A 24,412-nucleotide genomic window follows, 5' to 3' on the forward strand; every position below is an offset into this window, starting at 1 on the left:
TGAAGTAGCTTGGTGGTAGTTGAACTAAATTCAAATCTGGGTAGTGTTTTCAGTAGTTAATAACTTTTTTTGCCATGTAGCAGTGTAGCTAACTGCTGGAACTACACACTAGGGCATCAGACCTGCCTAATTCTCACTTGAAACAGTTTTTGTGTTTAATAGGCTAAATTACACATTTTGTTAACACCTGACCCCAGAGTGATATGTTCTTGCAATTTGTAGTCTATGACATTTCAGATTTAGATATGATAATTTTTCCCGAAGTAGCTTGGATGTAGTGAACTACTTTTTCAAAGTAGCTTTAGATAAGTACACTTTTTTTTCTTCTTAAGGGTAGCTTTAGTGTAGCTTAACTTCTTCTAGTGTGAAGTAATTGGTAGCTTGGTAAACTATTTCAGAGTAGCTTCCCCAACACTGGCTATTTTTTATTTTATTTAATTTAACCAGGCAAGTCAAATTAAGAACAAATTCTTATTTACAATGACGGCCTACCCCGGCCAAAACCCGGACGACGCTGGGCCAATTGTGCGCTGCCCTATGGGACTCCCAATCACGGCCGGTTGTGATACAGCCTGGAATCGAACCAGGGTCTGTAGTGACGCCTCTAGCACTGAGATGCAGTGCCTTAGACCACTGCGCCACTTGGGAGCCCAATACTGGGCATCATGGTCCATTGGATAGATGGATACCTTAATCCATTTAACAATTTCATTTGTTCATATGAAAACATTGTTTAACCAACTTTTTTCTGATATAAAAATAAATAAATAGTCTGTATATTGATATTTTTCTTTTTTTAACTGATGGTGCGTGTGTGTGTGTGTCCTGCAGCACATAGCCAATGGTAACGAAGCAGAGGTCAAGCGTGTGTTGAGTGAAAACGAAAGTGATGAGGACGGGGTCAAGATGTGTCACCCCCTTTGCTCCTGTGATCATTGTGAGCTCCGGGTCTCAGGGTGAGCACACACACGCACGCATACCACACACAGGTTTGTTATGACGGGGAGGCAGGTAGCCTAGCGATTAGAGCGTTGTACCTGAGCCGGCAAAGATGGAGAAATCTGCCGTTCTGCCCTTGAGCAAGGCAGTTAAACCCCACAACAACTGCTCCCTGGGCGTCAATGACGTGGACATCGATTAAGGCAGCCCCCCGCACCTCTCTGATTCAGAGGAATGCGGTATACATTTTTCGGTTGAATGCATTCAGTTGTGCAACTGACTAGATATCCCCTTTCCCCCACCCATCAGGTACAGTGGGGAAAAAAAGTATTTAGTCAGCCACCAATTGTGCATGTTCTCCCACTTAAAAAGATGAGAGAGGCCTGTAATTTTCATCATAGGTACACGTCAACTATGACAGACAAAATGAGAATTTTTTTCTCCAGAAAATCACATTGTAGGATTTTTTATGAATTTATTTGCAAATTATAGTGGAAAATAAGTATTTGGTCAATAACAAAAGTTTCTCAATACTATTATATACCCTTTGTTGGCAATGACACAGGTCAAACGTTTTCTGTAAGTCTTCACAAGGTTTTCACACACTGTTGCTGGTATTTTGGCCCATTCCTCCTTGCAGATCTCTAGAGCAGTGATGTTTTGGGGCTGTCGCTGGGCAACACGGACTTTCAACTCCCTCCAAAGATTTTCTATGGGGTTGAGATCTGGAGACTGGCTATGCCACTCCAGGACCTTGAAATGCTTCTTATGAAGCCACTCCTTCGTTGCCCGGGCGGTGTGTTTGGGATCATTGTCATGCTGAAAGACCCAACCACGTTTCATCTTCAATGCCCTTGCTGATGGAAGGAGGTTTTCACTCAAAATCTCACGATACATGGCCCCATTCATTCTTTCCTTTACACGGATCAGTCGTCCTGGTCCCTTTGCAGAAAAAACAGCCCCAAAGCATGATGTTTCCACCCCCATGCTTCACAGTAGGTATGGTGTTCTTTGGATGCAACTCAGCATTCTTTGTCCTCCAAACACGACGAGTTGAGTTTTTACCAAAAAAGTTCTATTTTGGTTTCATCTGACCATATGACATTCTCCCAATCCTCTTCTGGATCATCCAAATGCACTCTAGCAAACTTCAGACAGGCCTGGACATGTACTGGCTTAAGCAGGGGGACACGTCTGGCACTGCAGGATTTGAGTCCCTGGCGGCGTAGTGTGTTACTGATGGTAGGCTTTGTTACTTTGGTCCCAGCTCTCTGCAGGTAATTCACTAGGTCCCCCCGTGTGGTTCTGGGATGTTTGCTCACCGTTCTTGTGATCATTTTGACCCCACGGGGTGAGATCTTGCGTGGAGCCCCAGATCAAGGGAGATTATCAGTGGTCTTGTATGTCTTCCATTTCCTAATAATTGCTCCCACAGTTGATTTCTTCAAACCAAGCTGCTTACCTATTGCAGATTCAGTCTTCCCAGCCTGGTGCAGGTCTACAATTTTGTTTCTGGTGTCCTTTGACAGCTCTTTGGTCTTGGCCATATCGGAGTTTGGAGTGTGACTGTTTGAGGTTGTGGACAGGTGTCTTTTATACTGATAACAAGTTCAAACAGGTGCCATTAATACAGGTAACGAGTGGAGGACAGAGGAGCCTCTTAAAGAAGAAGTTACAGGTCTGTGAGAGCCAGAAATCTTGCTTGTTTGTAGGTGACCAAATACTTATTTTCCACCATCATTTGCAAATAAATTCATAAAAAATCCTACAATGTGATTTTCTGGATTTTTTTTCTCAGTTTGTCTGTCATAGTTTACGTGTACCTATGATGAAAATTACAGGCCTCTCTCATCTTTTTAAGTGGGAGAACTTGCACAATTGGTGGCTGACTAAATACTTTTTTCTCCTACTGTAAGTCTGACACTTCAGTTGTCTGATTCTCTGTGTCACTCACTCCTTCTAGTGGAATCATATTCTCTTTCTTTGTTATTGTCATTACATGCAGTGAATAGAAACAGAACATTTGATTATTCTCCAACTTTGTAATTCCCCTTGAAGTTTCATTTCCCCTTTCTCTATTACTGTGTCTGCTCTTGCAGAAGACTGAATGACCCGTCCATTTTAACTCCCTTCTCTCGAGACGATAGAGGATACACACCACTTCATGTCGCTGCTATCTGTGGTAAGTGGTGCTAATAAGTGCCTGAGGGTGGCCTATTGATCAACACAGCTTACTTGGGACCACACATACTGTAGACCCTAAAGGCAGGGGATGGAATCCCCGGTCCGCCACTTTCTGTACTTTTCATCCCCTTCAATCTGTCTCCCGCTCTCATTTCCCACTGTCTAAATAAAGTTAAAAGCCTGTCTTTGCCATGGTAGGTCAGTCCCTGTTGATCGACCTGTTGGTGTCTAAGGGAGCTCTGGTGAACGCCACAGACTACCTCGCATTCTCACCCCTGCACCTCTCCTGTCAGAAGGGCTACCAGGGAGTCACGGTGAGACAGGACGCTAGCAGGACAGTTATAGCCTGGTTCCAGATCTTTTTGTGCTAAACAGATCTTGAACCAGGCTAAAATGAACTACACTATATCACAGAAACTATATACAAAAAAGATACTTCTGTTACACAAACTGTTCAATCTCTCTGACATATTTTTCTCTCACTCTCTCTCCCACCCAGCTGCTGCTCTTGCACTATAAGGCGAACACAGACGCCCAGGACAACAATGGCAACACTCCTCTGCACCTGGCCTGTATGTACGGACATGAAGATGTAAGTCAGTCTGGGGAGCCACTCTCCATTTTAAATCTGTCTTTAAAGGCACAGTCTGTAATTTCAACAGCCTTGACTCTGCCACTTTGTTTGGTAATCTCAGGGATAGAGCTGAGGAAATACAACCAGTGACAGTACATGGGATAGCAGTTAAAGTATCTGTATCACAGGAGGCTGCTGAGGGGAGGATGACTCATAATAATGACTGGGATGGAGTTAATGGAATGATATCAAACACATGGAAACCATGTGTTTGAGTTCGATGCCATTCCATATTATCCATTCCAGCCATTACTATGAGCCCGTCTTCCCCAATTAAGGTGCCACCAACTTCCTGTGATCTGTATTGATAATGTAGGGGGAGAATTAACGTATTTACCTGCCTTGTTTACTATATATCGATAGTTAATAACTTGCAATACTGTGCTTCTGAGAAAGGATGGTTCTCCCTTTCTGCTCACTGCAGCTGGTCTGGGCGTATCGTCAAGGACATGGGGAGACTCAGAGATAACTTGCCACTCGAGATAGAGATAAACTTGAGAAACAGATAGACCTGTATTGTTTCAATTTCTCTTTGCTTCTGAGTAACCAGGTCACACGGCATAAGACAAAGAGGCTCTGAGAAGTGACCACAGTGTCTCAGCCCATCCTGTTTCTTCTCATATCTTCCAAGGGCACAGCTGTGGGGAGATAGAAGAGAACGGAGGCTAGCTTGGTAGAGAACGCAGTAACGGAACTGCCGTTGTCACTTGTTTGTGCCTATAACCTCACACACCCAATACACCTGGCCACAAGAAGAAAACAAGATAGCTTATGATGCCCTGATCTTCCAGGGAGGGGTGGAACCAGCCATGACTAAGCATTTCTAGGTCTTCTATATAAGGCCCTTTATTCTCTGTATGATTTTAAGCCTCGGTCTCACGCTCAAGAGTGTGGGGTCGACCAGCTTCCTTATTGCAATTCATATAATAAAGTATTGATTGTTTGAAGAATTAACAAAGTCTCTCCTTATTGGTTAGAATTTCCACAACAATACTGCTGTAAATAAGTACAGGTATATGGAGGATGATGATGACAGCCTGTACTGACAGTGTCTCTCTATGGTAGTTCAGAGTTGTTGTTTTTTTGTCTGACAGTGTTATCCCATCCGTGTCTCAGTGTGTTAAGGCTGTGGTGTACTACGACCTGCACACGTGCTGTCTGAACATCCAGAACGACAAGGGGGACACCCCCCTGCACATCGCGGCCCGTTGGGGCTACGAGGGCATCATCCAGGTTCTACTGGAGAACGGAGCCAGCACCACCATATACAACAAGGCCAAAGACTCTCCACTACAGTGTGCCCTGAACTCTAAGGTGAGGAGTGAAGACCCCTGCTCTGCTAAAAGCACCTAATACAGTGGGGGGAAAAATTATTTAGTCAGCCACCAATTGTGCAAGTTCTCCCACTTAAAAAGATGAGAGAGGCCTGTAATTTTCATCATAGGTACACGTCAACTATGACAGACAAAATGAGAAAAAAAAATACAGAAAATCACATTGTAGGATTTTTAATGAATTTATTTTCAAATTATGGTGGAAAATAAGTATTTGGTCAATAACAAAAGTTTCTCAATACTTTGTTATATACCCTTTGTTGGCAATGACACAGGTCAAACATTTTCTGTAAGTCTTCACAAGGTTTTCACACACTGTTGCTGGTATTTTGGCCCATTCATCCATGCAGATCTCCTCTAGTGCAGTGATGTTTTGGGGCTGTCGCTGGGCAACACGGACTTTCAACTCCCTCCAAAGATTTTCTATGGGGTTGAGATCTGGAGACTGGCTAGGCCACTCCAGGACCTTGAAATGCTTCTTACGAAGCCACTCCTTCGTTGCCCGGGCGGTGTGTTTGAGATCATTGTCATGCTGAAAGACCCAGCCACGTTTCATCTTCAATGCCCTTGCTGATGGAAGGAGGTTTTCACGCAAAATCTCACGATACATGGCCCCATTCATTCTTTCCTTTACACGGATCAGTCGTCCTGGTCCCTTTGCAGAAAAAACAGCCCCAAAGCATGATGTTTCCACCCCCATGCTTCACAGTAGGTATGGTGTTCTTTGGATGCAACTCAGCATTCTTTGTCCTCCAAACACGACGAGTTGAGTTTTTACCAAAATGTTCTATTTTGGTTTCATCTGACCATATGACATTCTCCCAATCCTCTTCTGGATCATCCAAATGCACTCTAGCAAACTTCAGACGGGCCTGGACATGTACTGGCTTAAGCAGGGGGACACGTCTGGCACTGCAGGATTTGAGTCCCTGGCGGCGTAGTGTGTTACTGATGGTAGGCTTTGTTACTTTGGTCCCAGCTCTCTGCAGGTCATTCACTAGGTCCCCCTGTGTGGTTCTGGGATTTTTGCTCACCGTTCTTGTGATCATTTTGACCCCACGGGGGTGAGATCTTGTGTGGAGCCCCAGATCGAGGGAGATTATCAGTGGTCTTGTATGTCTTCCATTTCCTAATAATTGCTCCCACAGTTGATTTCTTCAAACCAAGCTGCTTACCTATTGCAGATTCAGTCTTCCCAGCCTGGTGCAGGTCTACAATTTTGTTTCTGGTGTCCTTTGACAGCTCTTTGGTCTTGGCCATAGTGGAGTTTGGAGTGTGACTGTTTGAGGTTGTGGACAGGTGTCTTTTATACTGATAACAAGTTCAAACAGGTGCCATTAATACAGGTAACGAGTGGAGGACAGAGGAGCCTCTTAAAGAAGAAGTTGCAGGTCTGTGAGAGCCAGAAATCTTGCTTGTTTGTAGGTGACCAAATACTTATTTTCCACCATAATTTGCAAATAAATTCATAAAAAATCCTACAATGTGATTTTCTGGATTTTTTTCTCTCAATTTGTCTGTCATAGTTGACGTGTACCTATGATGAAAATTACAGGCCTCTCTCATCTTTTTAAGTGGGAGAACTTGCACAATTGGTGGCTGACTAAATACTTTTTTCCCCACTGTATATGCCATTTAGCACACCATTTTATCTAAAGCGACTTAGTCAGTCATGTGTGCAAACATCAAATGTGCAAATTAAGTATGTGTTTGTTACAGCAAGCAAGTACAGTGCATTCGGAACGTTTTCAGACCTCTTGACTTTTTCCACATTTTGTTACGTTACAGACTTATTCTAAAATGGATTAAATGCAAAAAAAATCATCATCAATATACACACAATACCCCATAATGACAAAGCGAAAAATGTTTTTTTGAATTTTTTGTATTCAGACCCTTTGCTATGAGACTCGAAATTGAGCTCAGGTGCATCTCAACCCCATAGAATTCAATTGATTGGACATGATTTGGAAAGGCACACACCTGTCTACATAAGGTCCCATAGTTGACAGTGCATGTCAGAGCATAAATCAAGCCATGAGGTCAAGGGAATTGTCCGTAGAGCTCCGAGACAGGATTGTGTCGTGGCACAGATCTGGGGAAGGGTACCAAAACAAGGTCCACAAGAACACAGTGGCCTCCATCATTCTTAAATGCAAGAAATTTGGAACCACCAAGTCTCTTCCTAGAGCTGGCCACCCGGCCAAACTGAGCAATTGGGGGAGAAGGGCCTTGGTCAGGGAAGTGACCAAGAACCTGATGGTCACTCTGACAGAGCTCCAGAGTTCCTCTGTGGAGATGGAAGAACCTTCCAGAAGGACAACCATCTCTGCTGCACTCCACCAATCAGGCCTTTATGGTAGAGTGGCCAGACGGAAGCCACTCCTCAGTAAAAGGCACATGACAGCCTGCTTGGAGTTTGCCAAAAGGCACCTAAAGGACTCTCAGACCATGAGAAACAAGATTCTCTCGTCTGATGAAACCAAGATTGAACTCTTTTGCTTGAATGCCAAGCGTCACGTCTGGAGGAAACCTGGCACCATCCCTACGGTGAAGCATGGTGGTGGCAGCATCATGCTGTGGTGATATTTTTCAGTGGCAGGGACTGGGATACTAGTCAGGATCGAGGGAAAGATGAACTGCGCAAAGTACAGAGAGATCATTGATGAAAACCTGCTCCAGAGTGCTCAGGACCTCAGACTAGGGTGAAGGTTCACCTTCCAACAGGACAACGACCCTAATCACACAGCCAAGACAATGCAGGAGTGGCTTCGGGACAAGTCTCTGAATGTCCTTGAGTGGCCCAGCCAGAGCCCGGTCTTGAACCCGATCTAACATCTCTGGAGAGACCTGACAATAGCTGTGCAGCGACGCTCCCCATCCAACCTGACAGAGCTTGAGAGGATCTGCAGAGAAGAATGGGAGAAACTCCCCAAATACAGGTGTGCCAAGCTTGTAGCGTCATACCCAAGAAGACTCGAGGCCGTAATCGCTGCCAAAGGTGCTTCAACAAAGTACTGAGTAAAGGGTCTGAATACTTATGTAAATGTGAAATTTCTGTTTTTAATTTTTAATATTTTCGACAAACCTGTTTTCGCTTTGTCATTATGGGGTATTGTGGGTAGATTGATGAGGGAAAAACATGATTTAATAAATTTGATAATAAGGCTGTAACGTAACAAAGTGGAAAAAGTCAAGGGGTCTGAATACTTTCCGAATGCACTGTATGTACGTACATAATAGTGTGTGTGTGTACCAATGTCTGTGTTGCAGATTTTGACGCTGTTGGAGTTGACACAATATGGTTCTCACAGAAGAGATAGCAATGATGTAAGTCAAATGTCATCACATAGGAAGTGACAGAGTAGAGTTGACTCAATAATGGAACTACATCATTTCATTAGATAAACTGATGGTTCTGACCAGCCAACCTGTTAAAATACCGTTAACCAGAATCTTGTAGGTGGACTGTCCTAAGTATTCCAAGGATATCTCTTTACTTGCTCTGCTAGAAGCAGCCTGGACCCAGTTTCCCAAAAGCATCTTAAGGCTAAGTTCATTGTTAGAATCTTCGTAGGAGCATTGTTAAATCGCGGAGCTGTTTCCTAAAACCGTTGTTGGTGAAGTTTCACTTGAAAACGCTAGTTGTTTACCGACTACCTCAAACCACTCCAAGAACAGCTAAGTGCGTCGTTAGATGCTTTTTTGCCCTTCCGCGTCACTTTATACACAGAAAATCTCTGCTAAACATAGAATCAAGATGTTTCTGTCTCTCTGTAACCGCTGATAACTTCAGAACGAAGTTAAAAGTTGCTAATGTCTTTGCAATTGTTACAAACAAGTGAATAATAAAAAGATGCTTCAAATAAAAACAGTGATCACTGCATTAAAATAAAAAATACAGTATAGGCTACATAGGCCTATGTATTTGAATGATATTGAACTCAATTTCATGTTCAATCAATTGAGTTCTATTTGGTTATTGTAGGCTACTATCTTAAATTGCCTCAATATATTTAATGTTGTGTAACAACGTGCGCAATGATGTGCCAAATCTGTGATTTAGTGCATTATTATGGTGTAAGCATTAGAATAAGCCGCCTCAATATTTGCAGACAAATAATATACACTGCTCAAAAAATTTAAGGGAACACTAAAATAACACATCCTAGATCTGAATGATTGAAATAATCTTATTAAATACTTTTTTCTTTACATAGTTGAATGTGCTGACAACAAAATCACACAAAAATTATCAATGGAAATCAAATGTATCAACCCATGGAGGTCTGGATTTGGAGTCACTCAAAATTAAAGTGGAAAACCACACTACAGGCTGATCCAACTTTTGATGTAATGTCCTTAAAACAAGTCAAAATGAGGCTCAGTAGTGTGTGTGGCCTCCACGTGCCTGTATGACCTCCCTACAACGCCTGGGCATGCTCCTGATGAGGTGGCGGATGGTCTCCTGAGGGATCTCCTCCCAGACCTGGACTAAAGCATCTGCCAACTCCTGGACAGTGTGTGGTGCAACATGGCGTTGGTGGATGGAGCGAGACATGATGTCCCAGATGTGCTCAATTGGATTCAGGTCTGGGGAACGGGCGGGCCAGTCCATAGCATCAATGCCTTCCTCTTGCAGGAACTGCTGACACACTCCAGCCACATGAGGTCTAGCATTGTCTTGCATTAGGAGGAACCCAGGGCCAACCGCACCAGCATATGGTCTCACAAGGGGTCTGAGGATCTCATCTCGGTACCTAATGGCAGTCAGGCTACCTCTGGCGAGCACATGGAGGGCTGTGCGGCCCCCCAAAGAAATGCCACCCCACACCATGACTGACCCACCGCCAAACCGGTCATGCTGGAGGATGTTGCAGGCAGCAGAACGTTCTCCACGGCGTCTCCAGACTCTGTCACGTCTGTCACGTGCTCAGTGTGAACCTGCTTTCATCTGTGAAGAGCACAGGGCGCCATTGGCGAATTTGCCAATCTTGGTGTTCTCTGGCAAATGCCAAACGTCCTGCACGGTGTTGGGCTGTAAGCACAACCCCCACCTGTGGACGTCGGGCCCTCATACCACCCTCATGGAGTCTGTTTCTGACCGTTTGAGCAGACACATGCACATTTGTGGCCTGCTGGAGGTCATTTTGCAGGGCTCTGGCAGTGCTCCTCCTTGCACAAAGGCAGAGGTAGCGGTCCTGCTGCTGGGTTGTTGCCCTCCTATGGCCTCCTCCACGTCTCCTGATGTATTGGCCTGTCTCCTGGTAGCGCCTCCATGCTCTGGACACTACGCTGACAGACACAGCAAACCTTCTTGCCACAGCTCGCATTGATGTGCCATCCTGGATGAGCTGCACTACCTGAGCCACTTGTGTGGGTTGTAGACTCCGTTTCATGCTACCACTAGAGTGAAAGAACCGCCAGCATTCAAAAGTGACCAAAACATCAGCCAGGAAGCATAGGAACTGAGAAGTGGTCTGTGGTCACCACCTGCAGAACCACTCCTTTATTGGGGGTGTCTTGCTAATTGCCTATAATTTCCACCTGTTGTCTATTCCATTTGCACACCAGCATGTGACATTTATTGTCAATCAGTGTTGCTTCCTAAGTGGACAGTTTGATTTCACAGAAGTGTGATTGACTTGGAGTTACATTGTGTTGTTTAAGTGTTCCCTTTATTTTTTTGAGCAGTGTATATCTAGGAGCTGATCCGTCGGTCAGAATTGTGCAATAATTTTAATGAGATTTGAATGTAGAAAGCTGATCCGAGAGCAACGCTGCCTTTCTTTCGATCCTATCAGTATCGACACATGCTCCAATTAAGCACTTAGTGAACATTCTCTCTACGTGGTGTTTTGGGAAACGCATGTGACATCTTCGGCCGTTATAGGAACGATGCATCGTTAAAACACTCGTAAGCTTAAGTTCCATCGCTATCGGGAAAGCGGGTCCTGATTTTGTTTGTGGTATGGTCAGCTGATTGACGGGGCACTCTCTCGCCCCCTGCTGTCCCTTCCAGTCCCCTAACCGCTCTTCCCAGACCTCTGATTGCAGCAGCCGCCGTTCCTCTGTCTCCAGCACCACCTCCCAGAGCTCTGAGGCCAGGCCCGACTACGACAGGGTCCGCCACAAAGAGGTGAGCAGAGCACTCAGGACCCCTGGCCTAGGCAGGGTTGACCCTGACAATGCCTGAGAGGAGTACCATCCTCTTAATTCAATTATTGAACATTAGGGCAAAATTTAGATTTCTGCCTAAAATGACATATCCAAAAGTAATATTTTCATGAGATGGCCATAAACAATAACTGGTAATGCTGCATAGTTTTAGAAAGGTCTGGGACTCACCTTTCTGGTAAGTGGTTATAGATTGCTTAGGTGTACTCACTTTTGATGACACAAGTTCAAGAACATAGTACAAATATGAGAAATCATACGATTTTTTCCCTATTCAACAAAAGTGGGGCAATAGGGCTTAAAATGACTGAAATGCTTTCTAAATATAGTAACAATCAAATTATAAACGACTTACTATAAGATTTCACCTTTTCTTATAACTGTTAAATAAACATGATCATACTTAGTGACAGTACAATATTGGCACCTTTTCATATAACCGACAACTTTTCTGCCAAACGTACTCTGAGCGAAGCAGACACCATTCAAATGTGTGCAGACTTGTTACAAATTCTGCTTTAAGCATGAAGAGATTTTGTGCATCTCTGACGAAGAGAAGATGTTCTTATTTCAATTCTTTGAAATTATTTTGTGTTTTTCCCTGTTGAGGGCTATAAATCCATCTGTTGAATCCGCTAGACTCTCCCGTTTCACATGCAGCTACGATGGTCACAGGTACAGGAAATTGTTCCTTTGTCTGGATAGGCCAGAAAATGTAACGTGTCGCTCCCTATGCAAATATGTCTGGGAACCTCACAGCTGCGCTTGCAATAGCGCATATGGATCGAGACAACCACCACTTTTAGGGAGTGTAAAGCAATGAATGTTGCGTCGGTCACAGAGTGCACTGTACACAGAAATATCGGTCAGAACCAGTCCAGAACCCCTAAATAGGGGACTTAACATTTAGGGAAAAGGAATAGGGAAGGAAGTTAAATTATATGTAGTATTTTTATATATATTGAGTGACGCTAATATTTGGAGCTTTCACACAAAGTTTTTGTGGGATGACTATCTGTAATTTGTAATCCATGTTGGCAGTTTGTAAAGGCCCTGCGTTTACTGTCTTGTGTTCTAATAGGCTGCATCTCTCTGTTTCTCTCTGTTTGACTGACAGGTGGAGAAGTTGCTGCGTGCGGCAGCTGATGGAGACATAGAGATGGTGCGGTACCTGTTGGAGTGGTTGGACGAGGAGCCAGAGGAGGAGGATGCAGGGCTGCCCTCCTGGACTAAACTGTGCCACCCACTGTGCCAGTGTCCACACTGTGGGCCATCACAGAAGGTCAGACAACATCGCTACTGCAGGCTCCATGCTCCATAGCCCGACAAACACACTTACCAAAACTCTTTCTGATGTACAGTGAGCAAACAAACAGCAATCTTCACACAGGGCCTTAGACTGAATTTTGTTCCTGCAGAGCTGTCCAGCTAACTTGATGATGCCTGTGCTTTTATGTCTGTATTGTTGTGTGTGTGTGTGTGTGTGTGTCTGGATGCGTATGTGTGCGTTTGCCTCCAGAAGTTGGTGTGCCTGCAGGCCAGTGGTCTGGGTGTGAACAGCAGTAGTGTGGATGGCTTCACTCCCCTCCACGTGGCGGCGCTCCATGGTCACACGGCGCTGGTATCCCTGCTCAGCCGCCACGGGGCCAACGTCAACGCACGCAACAGCCAGAGCGCCACTCCACTGCACCTGGCCAGCCAGAACAGCCACTTACAGGTGGGCACACAGTACTATACTTTAGATGCGTTTGATTGAGCATCCCTGGCTCATCAGAAACCATGGAATAGTCCCAACCCCCCGTCCATCTAGGGACTCCAGGCAGACTCGCCCAAAAGCTTGAATTGTTTGAAACACACAGGTCTGCTGCAGATTGACTCTTCATCCTCGCTCATACCTCGTTCTTCAGCCTCAGACAATCTCTCATTGGTTTTATGTACATGTGTTCAGGTAGTGACATCACTGCTGGAGTGCAATGCCAAGCTGAATAAGAAGGATCGCTATGGCAACACCCCTCTGATCCACGCCTGCCTCAGAGGTCACCTGGATACAGCCACCATCCTGCTGCAGGTGAACAGAACACTGACACTGCTTCCCCCTAGTGATCAAACAGGCCAACACCATCACACTGGAGAAATAAACGGCCAAGTAAGGTCTTTATAGCTGTCAGCAGTGGTATAAAGTACTTTAGTAAAAATACTTTAAAGTACTACTTAAGTAGTTTCTTTGGGTATCTGTACTTTACTTTACTATTTATATTTGAGACTACTAGTCAGACTACAAATAATTTACTTTTTACTCCATACATTTTCCCTGACACCCAAAAGTACTCGTTAAATTTTGAATGCTTAGCAGGACAGGAAAATAGTCAAATTCACACAATTATCAAGAGAACATCCCTGGTCGCCCCTACTGCCTCTGATCTGGCAGACTCACTAAACACGCATGCTTCCTTTGTAAATTATGTCCGAGTGTTGGAGTGTTCCCCTGGCTTTCTGTAAATTAAGAAAACAAGAACATGGCGCCGTCTGGTTTGCTTAATATATGGAATTTGAAATGATTTGTACTTTTACTTTTGATACCTAAGTATATTTTTGCAATTACTTTTACTTATGATACTGAAGTATATTTAAAACCAAATACTTGTCACGAACGTCGTATGAAGGAGTGGACCAAAGCGCAGCGTTAGTTGCGAACATACTTGCTTTATTTAATTAAAGCATACACACGAAATAACAAAACAATAAACGACTCGTGAAGTCCTCAGTGACAATGACCGAACACGGAACAAAAACCCACAAACACAAAGTGAAACACAGACAGTTAAATATGGCTCCCAATCAGAGACAACCAGCACACAGCTGACACTCGTTGCCTCTGATTGGGAGTCACTCAGTCAAACATAGAAATAAACAACCAAGAACACCCAACATAGAAACAGAACACATAGAATGAACACACCCTGGCTCAACATAATGAGTCCCAGAGCCAGGGTGTGACAGTACTCTCTAAAGGCGCGGGACTGCGACCGCGCCTAAATACGAGCAAAACAGGGGAGGGCTGGGTGGGCATTCCTCCTCGGCGGCGTCTCCGGCTCCGGGCTTGCCCACCACCCTCCAACAAACCCCCCATAGCGCCCCTGGTCCGGTCTGGCCCCGCTGGCTGGAGCTGGACTGGACGTAGCAGGAGCGGTAGGCTTCAGCTCCTTAGTGGAGCAGTAGAGCGGTACCTGAATTGGCACCGATGACCCAGGCACGGGTTGTGCCGGACTGACGACTCGCACCCCTGGCTTGGTGCGAGTGGCAGGAACGGGCTGGACCAGGCTGACGACTCGCACCCCTGGCTTGGTGCGAGTGGCAGGAACAGGCCGGGCCGGGCTGGTGACGCGCACCGTAGGCTTGGTGCGTAGAGCAGGGACAGGCCGGGCTGGGCTGACGACGCACACCGTAGGCTTGGTGCGTGGAGCAGGGACAGGCCGGACAGGGCTGGCGACGCACACCGTAGGCTTGGTGCGTGGAGCAGGAACAGGCCGGGCAGGGCTGGCGACGCACACCGTAGGCTTGGTGCGTGGAGCAGGGACAGGCCGGACAGGGCTGGCGACGCACACCGTAGGCTTGGTGCGTGGAGCAGGAACAGGCCGGGCAGGGCTGGCGACGCACACCTTAGGCTTGGTGCGTGGAGCAGGGACAGGCCGGGCTGGGCTGTCGACGCACACCGTAGGTTTGGTGCGTGGAGCAGGGACAGGCCGGACAGGGCTGGCGACGCACACCGTAGGCTTGGTGCGTGGAGCAGGGACAGGCCGGACAGGGCTGGCGACGCACACCGTAGGCTTGGTGCGTGGAGCAGGGACAGGCCGGGCTGGGCTGGCGACGCACACCGTAGGTTTGGTGCGTGGAGCAGCAACTGGCCGGACTGGGCTGGCGACGCACACCGTAGGCTTGGTGCGTGGAGCAGGAACAGGCCGGGCTGGGCTGGCGACGCACACCGTAGGCTTGGTGCGTGGAGCAGGGACAGGCCGGGCCGGGCTGGCGACGCACCCCGTAGGCTTGGTGCGTGGAGCAGGGACAGGCCGGGCTGGGCTGGCGACGCACACCGTAGGCTTGGTGCGTGGAGCAGCAACTGGCCGGACTGGGCTGGCGACGCACACCGTAGGCTTGGTGCGTGGAGCAGGAACAGGCCGAACCGTACTGGGAACACACACCACTGGCCTTAAACGGGGATCAGGAACGGGCCGGACCGGACTGGCAATACACCTCAGTACCTCTCGCCGTGCCTCTACAACTTCCTTCCCTCCTCTCGCCAATGGCTCCCGTAACCCGGTGGCCTTCTCTCCTCGTCTCCCATTTCGCCCTGTGGCAGCCTCCTGCTGCCCAGTCGCCCATGCCGTGTGCCCCCCTAAAAAATTATTGGGGGTGCCTCTCGTCCTTCCGACGATGGCACTGCTGACGCCGCTGCTCCTCTCTTGCCAGGGCCTTAATCCTACCCCAAGGTCCCTTGCCCCCGAGCATGTCTTCCCAGGACCACGATTTGCCCACCTGGGCCATCGCCAGCCTCTCCATCTCCTTTCCTGGCGCTTCCTCCCATGTCCAGTCTGCCTGCTCCTGGACACGCTGCTTGGTCCTTTTACGGTGGGTTTTTCTGTCACGAACGTCGTATGAAGGAGTGGACCAAAGCGCAGCGTTAGTTGCGAACATACTTGCTTTATTTAATTAAAGCATACACACGAAATAACAAAACAATAAACGACTCGTGAAGTCCTCAGTGACAATGACCGAACACGGAACAAAAACCCACAAACACAAAGTGAAACACAGACAGTTAAATATGGCTCCCAATCAGAGACAACCAGCACACAGCTGACACTCGTTGCCTCTGATTGGGAGTCACTCAGTCAAACATAGAAATAAACAACCAAGAACACCCAACATAGAAACAGAACACATAGAATGAACACACCCTGGCTCAACATATAGAGTCCCAGAGCCAGGGTGTGACAATACTTTTAGACTTTTACTCAAGTAGTATTTTACTGGGTGACTTTCACTTTTACTTGAGTCATTTTTTATTAAGGTATCTTTACTTTTACTCAAGTATGACAATTGGGTACTTTTTCCACCACTGGCTGTCAGTGACCAAGAAATTGAAAAAAGGATAGCAGAGCAATCACCTGACGAAGACCATGTTGCTCTAAACGTTGTAAACCATACCACCTAAGCTTCATTAAAAGGCCACCTATTGTGAGTAGCAAAACAATGTGTGATCAGACGTTTCTATATTGTCTTCCTCCAGAGCAACGCCTCAGTGAACCTGTCCAACAACCAGGGGAACACGGCCCTGCACGAGGCTGTGAAAGGGGGTCACCTGACCCTGGTGGAGCTGTTACTGCAGGCTGGAGCCTTGGTCCACATGAGGAACAAGAGACAGAGGACAGCACTGGACTGTGCCATGGAGACCAGGGGAAAAGTGAGAATCTAACGGCCACTGAGGGGTTAGATCAGGGACAAGGTGACCACTTGTTAAACAGAATTGTAAACAGAGTTGCACAAGATGTACAGTATGTGCAACTTTATTTGTTTTTCTTAGATTTGCCAACTTTCTGTTAGTCAGCACCTCACCAACTATTTTGGGTATGGGTCTACATATAATTTTTTTCAGTAGCAGATTTAATCGAACAACCATAGAGCTGGGGAAATAATGAATTCATTATGAAATGGGTTTTTGTTTTGTTTTTCCACTTTCAGAACACTGAAATCCTGAGGACTCTTCAGAAGGCATCTGGACTCTCCCACAACGCTGAACCAATCAAACTGCTCTCTGTGCCCAAGGGGGCTCCGGGTAAGAGAGTCAGTATTGACAGCAGCCACTGTTTTTCCTTGACCACCTACCTGCTAGAGCGTGAAGGTACAGAGATCTATTACAAGTAACACACAGTGAAAAGTCTTCTCACCAACTTTGTCACCTAATAATTCAAACAATGGCAATAGTAGTAGCTTCGTCTTTTTGGGGACCAATCTACTACTACTGCCATATTTTGAATTATTGGGGTTTGTTTTCCAACACCCAATAATTCAAACTATGTTCCACTGTCCATACCATCATACCACTTAGAATGCATGCCCATGGTATGCTGGTGTGGATATGGAACAGTTCTTCTTACTTCTTTCTCCCAATCCCAGCACACTCATTTGTCCAGCGGCTAAAGCATCAGCATGATAATGCCAGTGGAAGACGTCAGAAGCTGGCCCAGTCAATAAACTGGTCAGTACCATGGAAAAGATTGTGTGCCCCCTTGTGGAATATGTATGCTGTCCTTCATAGTGAAGTTGATGTCAATATCAATCTGACTGCAGTTTGCAAAAAGATCAGTTGAGACAATGTGGAGTTTAGTTAGATGTTCCTAAGTACACAAAGTCAACAAAGCCGATCCAGAACAACTTTTGTCATGGTTTACTCATAAGTTTTAATAAACATACATTTTAAGGAACTGTTATGTTTCAGTGCAATTCCTCTGAGCTTGTGGATGTTGTTTGATGTTTTTTTCAGGGTTCAGCAAATCAAGAAAGGTCTTCCCAGGGACACCAGTGTGCCTTCCATCAACTCCCCCACTCCTGAGAGGAGGAAGCTGAGGCGGGGGGAGACCCTGGAGAGCAGTGGGCCGTTCAGCATCAGCTCCAGCCCAGAGGGAAGCCCCCAGCCTGGGGGCCAAAGGGACAGAGAAAGGGCCCTGAGCTGCAGTCACACCGTGGACACAGAGCACCCCCCGTCTCCTCAGTGGGGCCGGGACCGGAGACACACAGGAGAGGCCAAGGTTGAGGACACACACATAGCCAAAGACCCTTCACACACAGACACTCCAGGTGAACCCTTGCATACATACGCACCTGACATACACACACCTGACGTGTCAAATACATACACACCTGACATCCCATCAAATACACACACAGCAGACGACCCCTCAAATACACAACAAACACCCGGCAGCGACCCATCACACACACACACACCACTCGAGGATCCATCACACACACCTAGCCAAGTCAATGGAGACAAAGACAGAAACAGAGAGGAAAAATATGTCCACACCACATCACACACAGAAGTAAAGTCTAAGAGGAACTGTCCAGAGACTGAGAGCCCACCCAAAGACATGGAAGACCTGGTAGAAGACCTGGTAGAAGACCTGGTAGAAGAAATAGAGATACTCTGAGGAGCAGAGGCTGAGGCGGACCCCAGTCAGGGAAGAACTTGCACAGTGTGGGTTAACCAGAGAAGAGTGTGGCCTACTTTTAGTTAGTTGACCTGACTGTTATTGAAAGCACTTTTTCTCCTTGCCTTCACAAAAAAGGGATGCAAAACATGTTAATTCAACTTCATGCGAGTGTCATTCAGTTTTAGTTTATTTTAGTTTTGTTGCTCACCCTTATAAAATAGATAGTAGATAGATAGATAGAACATTCTAACAGTGGATAGTGACATTATAGCATATCCGGACGGTTTTAGTTTAGTCTACTTTTTAAAAAATGATAATCTGAATATATATGCTCATATTACATCTGGACGTTTTTATTTGACCATGTAAAATCAGGGCTCTGTTTTTATTTTTAACAATTTAGTTTAACTTGATTACAGTTCTCAGGTTTGGATGTCATTTTTAATTTAATTTACTGAGTTAGTTATTCCCTGTAGAAAACCATCAATTGTAATTTCTAACCTATCTATAACAGAAAATGTACCTCCTGGTGTGTGGCAATTGAATGACAATGCACAGTGAGGCCACACTTGTATCACAGTGAATGTCAAACACTTAGAATAGTTATCTTGGTTGCTTTGTAGGTAGAGAGAGAACCATAACAATGTATACACATACATCTATATACAGTAGCTCAATCCAGTGAATCCACAAATAGATAGTACTGTAGTTAAATACTGCATTTGAGAATATAATAACACAATTGCCATAGTTCATTTGTTTATCATCACCTTTACTGTATTCTGAATCTGATATTTATCCTGTAGAAAACAATATAATGCAACAAAAGAAAAGTGTTTATTTAGCATTGAACTGATAATTCAATTTCACCTCTATGGCAGTTGATCCCAATCCTGCAAAGCAAAGCCATATAGGACCCAACAGATTCTATGGGGAGTTTGCACTTTACAAGTACCATTTGTTTTCTATCAGCAACACTCTGAAATCTCTGTAGTTTTGAACTGACATTTATTGAAATTATCATAATCCAGCACATACAGTACATTGAACACAGAAAAATGACTAGCATCAGCATACGGATGTATTTTTATTTCAAGGTTACTGTTTTGGTATATACAGTAGTAGTTGTCCACTCCAATCTCAATGTTGATTATTTTCGTACTAAAGTATTTTATTAAATGTTTTAATATTAGATGCAGTGAACGTGCCTTATTTAATTTATGTCAAAATCACCTGTAATAAAACCATGATCAAGAGTAATTTGTTTAGACTATTGTGTTCTTTGCAGGAGTTGGCTTATTGTTGGATTTTTTTCAAATATTGTGCTTTATGATATGCTAGGTAAGTTGTTAATGTTATGTTGTTTCAAAGACAAACTCCAGCTATTTGTGAACTTTTCTTGTTGAAAAACAATATCCCATGCATAAATACAGTAATGTAAATACACTTAAGGGTAAAACAAACGTTTTTGCTTTTTACACTATGGAGGCCATTCAAGGAGTTGGTCTGATGGTGCCCTTTGTCATCGGCCTCCCCCTTGCTTGAGAATCAATAGAGGAGCAATACAGAACAAAAGAGGAAGGTGAAAACACAGAATCCTACTCATTACTCCACGTACCTAATTACGTCACTTTTGTTTTGAGCCGACTTTGCTGTGGGCTTTGAACGGGGCACCTGGCTCACGCCCGGGAGGCAGCCCGGTTCCAAAACAAATACAATCTACTTTCAACCCGGTGCAAAACACGCCTACCCGGCTGCCTGGGTCAGATTCATCGAATCCCCTCACTGACTTCCATTGGAACAGAAAGAATTAGGGAGTGGGATGTCTCGCTTCGTTTTCCGTCTCTGTTTAAAGGACCCCACTATTTCGACGTAATTCCTGTTCTAGAGCGGAAATGCTTGTTTAGGTTCCACATCGGAAGAATGATGCAGGCTACATATTCACGAATTGAGGGTGGGAAGGAACATCAATGATTTCCACGTGGAGCGGACAAACCTCAACAAATGGGGCACTGACAACTGTTAGTGTAGCTAGCTAGCTGTCTTGCTAACATTATCTAGTTCGCTAATGTTATGTTGTTGCTGTTTTTTTGTTTTGTTTTTTACTACACCATATTCAAACGATTAGCCAGCTGGCAAGGCTATGGCTGGTTCTGGAGCTGGATTTGTCATAAGCATTTAGTGAAAACTTTGCCACAGATGGAAGCTAGTATCTTTGACTTCACAATCTGTTGTTATCTCCAAGTTTAGGCATCTTCCATAAATTGCGGCTGCGAATCCGCCATAGAAATAGTAATGAGATGTACACTACCAGTCAAAGGTTTTAGAACATGTACTCATTACAGGGTTTTTCTTTATTTTTACTATTTTCTACATTGTAGAATAATAGTGAAGACATCAAAACTATGAAAAACACATGGAATCATGTAGTAACCCAAAAAGTGTTAAACAAATCAAAATGTATTTTATATTTGAGATTCTTCAAATAGCCACCCTGTGCCTTGATGACAGCTTTGTACACTCTTGGCATTCTCTCAACCAGACTAAAGAGGAGTGCTTTTCCAACAGTCTTGAAGGAGTTCCCACATATGCTGAGCATTTGTTGGCTGCTTTTCCTTCACTCTGCGGTCCAACTCATCCCAAACCCTCTCAATTGGGTTGAGGTTGCAGCAATCCATCACTCTCCTTCTTGGTCAAATAGCCCTTACACAGCCTGGAGGTGTGTTTTGGGTCATTGTCCTGTTGAAAAACAAATGATAGTCCCACTAAGCACAAACCAGATGGGATGGCGTATCGCTGCAGAATTCTGTGGTAGCCAAGCTGGTTAAGTGTGCCTTGAATTCTAAATAAATCACAGACCGTGTCACCAGCAAAGGACCATCACACCTCCTCCTCCATGCTTCACGGTGGGAACCACACATGCAGAGATTATCCGTTCACCTACTCTGCGTCTCTCAAAGACACGGCGGTTGGAACCAAAAATCTCACATTTGGACTCATCAGACCAAAGGACAGATTTCCACTGGTCTAATGTCCATTGCTTGTGTTTCTTGGCCCAAGCAAGTCTCTCCTTCTTATTGGTGTCCTTTAGTAGTGGTTTCTTTGCAGCAATTCGACCATGAAGGCAGATTCACGCAGTCACCTCTGAACAGTTGATATTGAGATGTGCCTGTTACTTGAACTCTGTGAAGCGTTTATTTGGGCTGCAATTTCTGAGGCTGGTAACTCTAATTATCTTATCCTCTGCAGCAGAGGTAACTCTGGGTCTTCCATTCCTGTGGTGGTCCTCATGAGAGCCAGTTTCATCATAGCACTTGATGGTTTTTGCGACTGCACTCGAAGAAACGTTCAAACTTCTTGAAATTTTCCAGATTGACTGACCTTCAGGTCCAAAATAATGAGGGTCTGTTGTTTATCTTTGCTTATTTGAGCTGTTTTTGCCATAATATGAACTTGGTCTTTTACCAAATAGGGCTGTCTTCTGTATTCCACCCCTACCTTGTCACAACACAACTGATTGGCTCAGTTGTGTTGTAAAAATTCCACAAATACACTTTTAACAAGGCACACATGTTAATTGAAATGCATTCCAGGTGATTACCTCATGAAGCTGGTTGAGAGAATGCCAAGAGTGTGTAAAGCTGTCAAGGCAACGGGTGGCTACTTTGAAGAATCTAAAATCTAAAATATATTTTGATTTGTTTAACACTTTTTTGGTTACTACATGATGAAAAAAATATATATATCCATATGTGTTATTTAATAGTTTTGATGTCTTCACTATTATTCTACAATGTAGAAAATAGTAAAAATAAAGAAAACCCCTTGAATGAATAGGTGTGTCCAAACTTTTGACTGGTACTGTATATAAATACGTGAAAAATGACAAATTATCACATTTTCGGTAAAAAAGCCGAAGTGCAAAAACATTTGTTTGCACCCTCTTTTAATTTGCGCCATGGCTCAGGTGGAAGAAAGGCTGTTCGTCTCAGCCAGAGATACAGTGCATTCGGAAAGTATTCAGACCCCTTGACTTTTTCCACATTTTGTTACGTTACAGCCTTATTCTTCAATGGATTCAATTGTTTTCCCCCTCTCATCAATCTACACACAATACCCCATAATGACAGAGCAAAAACAGGTATTTAGACATTTTTGCACATTTATGAAAAATAACAAACTGATATCACATTTACATAAGTATTCACACCCTTTACTCAGTACTTTGTTGAAGCACCTTTGGCAGCGATTACAGCCTCGAGTCTTCTTGGGTATGACGCTGCAAGTTTGGCGCACCTGTATTTGGGAAGTTTCTCCCATTCTTCTCTGCAGATCCTTTCAAGCTCTGTCAGGTTGGATGGGGAGTGTCTATGCACAGCTATTTTCAGGTCTCTCCAGAGATGTTAGATCGGGTTCAAGTCCGGGCTTTGGCTGGGCCACTCAAGGACATTCAGAGACTTGTCCCGAAGCCACTCCTGCGTTGTCTTGGTTGTGTGCTTAAGGCTGTTGTCCTGTTGGAAGGTGAACCTTCGCCCCAGTCTGAGGTCCTGAGCGCTCTGGAGCAGGTTCTCTTCAAGGATCTCTCTGTACTTTGCTCCGTTCATCTTTCCCTCGATCCTGACTAGTCTCACAGCCCCTGCCGCTGATAAACATCCCCACAACATGATGCTGCCACCACCATGCTTCACCGTAGGGATGGTGCCAGGTTTCCTTCAGACATGACGCTTGGCATTCAGGCCAAGTTCAGTCTTGGAAGAGTCTTGGTGGTTCCTAACTTCTTCCAATTAAGAATGATGGAGGCCACCGTGTTCTTGGGGACCTTCAAAGCTGCAGAAACGTTTGTACCCTTCCCCAGATCTGTGCCTCAACACAATCCTGTCTCGGAGCTCTACGGACAATTCCTTCGACCTCATGGCTTGGTTTTGACTCTGACATGCACTGTCAACTGTGAGACCTTATATAGACAGGTGTGTGCCTTTCCAAATCATGTCCAATCAAAATAATTTACCACAGATGGACTCCAATCAAGTCGTAGAAACATCTCAAAGATGATCAATGGAAAAAGGATGCACCTGAGCTCAATTTCGAGTCTCATAGCAAGGTGTCTGAATGCTTACAGTACCAGTCAAAAGTTTGGACACACCTACTCATTCAAGGGTTTTTCTTTATTTTTACTGTTTTCAACTTTTTAGAATAATAGTTAAGACATCAAAACTATGAAATTACACATGGAATCACGTAGTAACCAAAAAAGTGTTAAGCAAATCAAAACATATTTTATATTTGAGATTCTTCAAATAGCCACCCTTTGCCTTGATGACAGCTTTGCACACTCTTGGCATTCTCTCAAGCAGCTTCACATGGAATGCTTTTCCAACAGTCTTGAAGGAGTTCCCACATATGCTTAGCACTTGTTGGCTGCTTTTCCTTCACATTGCCGTCCGACTCATCCCAAACCATCTCAATTTGATTGAGGCTGAGGGATTGTGGAGGCCAGGTCATCTGATGCACTACTCCATCACTCTCCTTCTTGGTAAAATAGACCTTACACAGCCTGGAAGTGTGCTTGGTCATTGTCCTGTTGAAAAACAAATGATAATCCCACTATGCCCAAACCAGATGGGATGGCGTATTGCTAAAGAATGCTGTGGAAGCCATACTGGTTAAGTGTGCCTTGAATTCTAAATAAATCACAGACAGTGTCCCCAGCAAAGCACCCCCACACCATAACACCTCCTCCTCCATGCTTTACGGTGGGAAATACACATGCGGAGATCATCCGTTCACCCACACCGCGTCTTACAAAGACACAGCGGTTGGAAACAAAAATCTCCAAGTTGGACTCCAGACCAAAGGACAGATTTCCACTGGTCTAATGTCCATTGCTTGTGTTTCTTGGCCCAAGCAAGTCCTTCATGTCTTAAAGTAATGAT

The 24,412-nt window shown here is 44.9% G+C and overlaps 1 protein-coding gene across 6 annotated transcripts in view; it reads left to right on the plus strand.

Moving 5' to 3' along the window:
* LOC121576892 (ankyrin repeat domain-containing protein 27) overlaps positions 1-19,743 on the plus strand; it is a 43,684-nt gene extending 23,941 nt beyond the window's left edge. For 2 of the 6 annotated variants that reach the window (XM_041890445.2, XM_041890441.2), the window contains exons 14-27: positions 832-956; positions 3,039-3,121; positions 3,322-3,437; positions 3,623-3,715; positions 4,874-5,071; positions 8,365-8,421; positions 11,114-11,230; positions 12,386-12,550; positions 12,788-12,985; positions 13,217-13,336; positions 16,556-16,729; positions 17,008-17,167; positions 17,443-17,524; positions 17,810-19,743. In XM_041890445.2, the coding sequence (XP_041746379.1) occupies positions 832-956; positions 3,039-3,121; positions 3,322-3,437; positions 3,623-3,715; positions 4,874-5,071; positions 8,365-8,421; positions 11,114-11,230; positions 12,386-12,550; positions 12,788-12,985; positions 13,217-13,336; positions 16,556-16,729; positions 17,008-17,167; positions 17,443-17,524; positions 17,810-18,476 (2,355 nt within the window). In that variant the 3' untranslated portion in view covers positions 18,477-19,743. Of the gene's footprint in view, positions 1-831; positions 957-3,038; positions 3,122-3,321; positions 3,438-3,622; positions 3,716-4,873; positions 5,072-8,364; positions 8,422-11,113; positions 11,231-12,385; positions 12,551-12,787; positions 12,986-13,216; positions 13,337-16,555; positions 16,772-17,007; positions 17,168-17,442; positions 17,525-17,809 lie in introns of those variants that run through there. The other 4 variants (XM_041890442.2, XM_041890443.2, XM_041890444.2 and 1 more) reach the window with 4 other exon arrangements.
* Positions 19,744-24,412: the final 4,669 nt, after the last annotated feature.

Source organism: Coregonus clupeaformis, unplaced genomic scaffold (genome assembly GCF_020615455.1).
Source record: "Coregonus clupeaformis isolate EN_2021a unplaced genomic scaffold, ASM2061545v1 scaf0038, whole genome shotgun sequence".
Taxonomy (NCBI): Eukaryota; Metazoa; Chordata; class Actinopteri; order Salmoniformes; family Salmonidae; genus Coregonus; species Coregonus clupeaformis.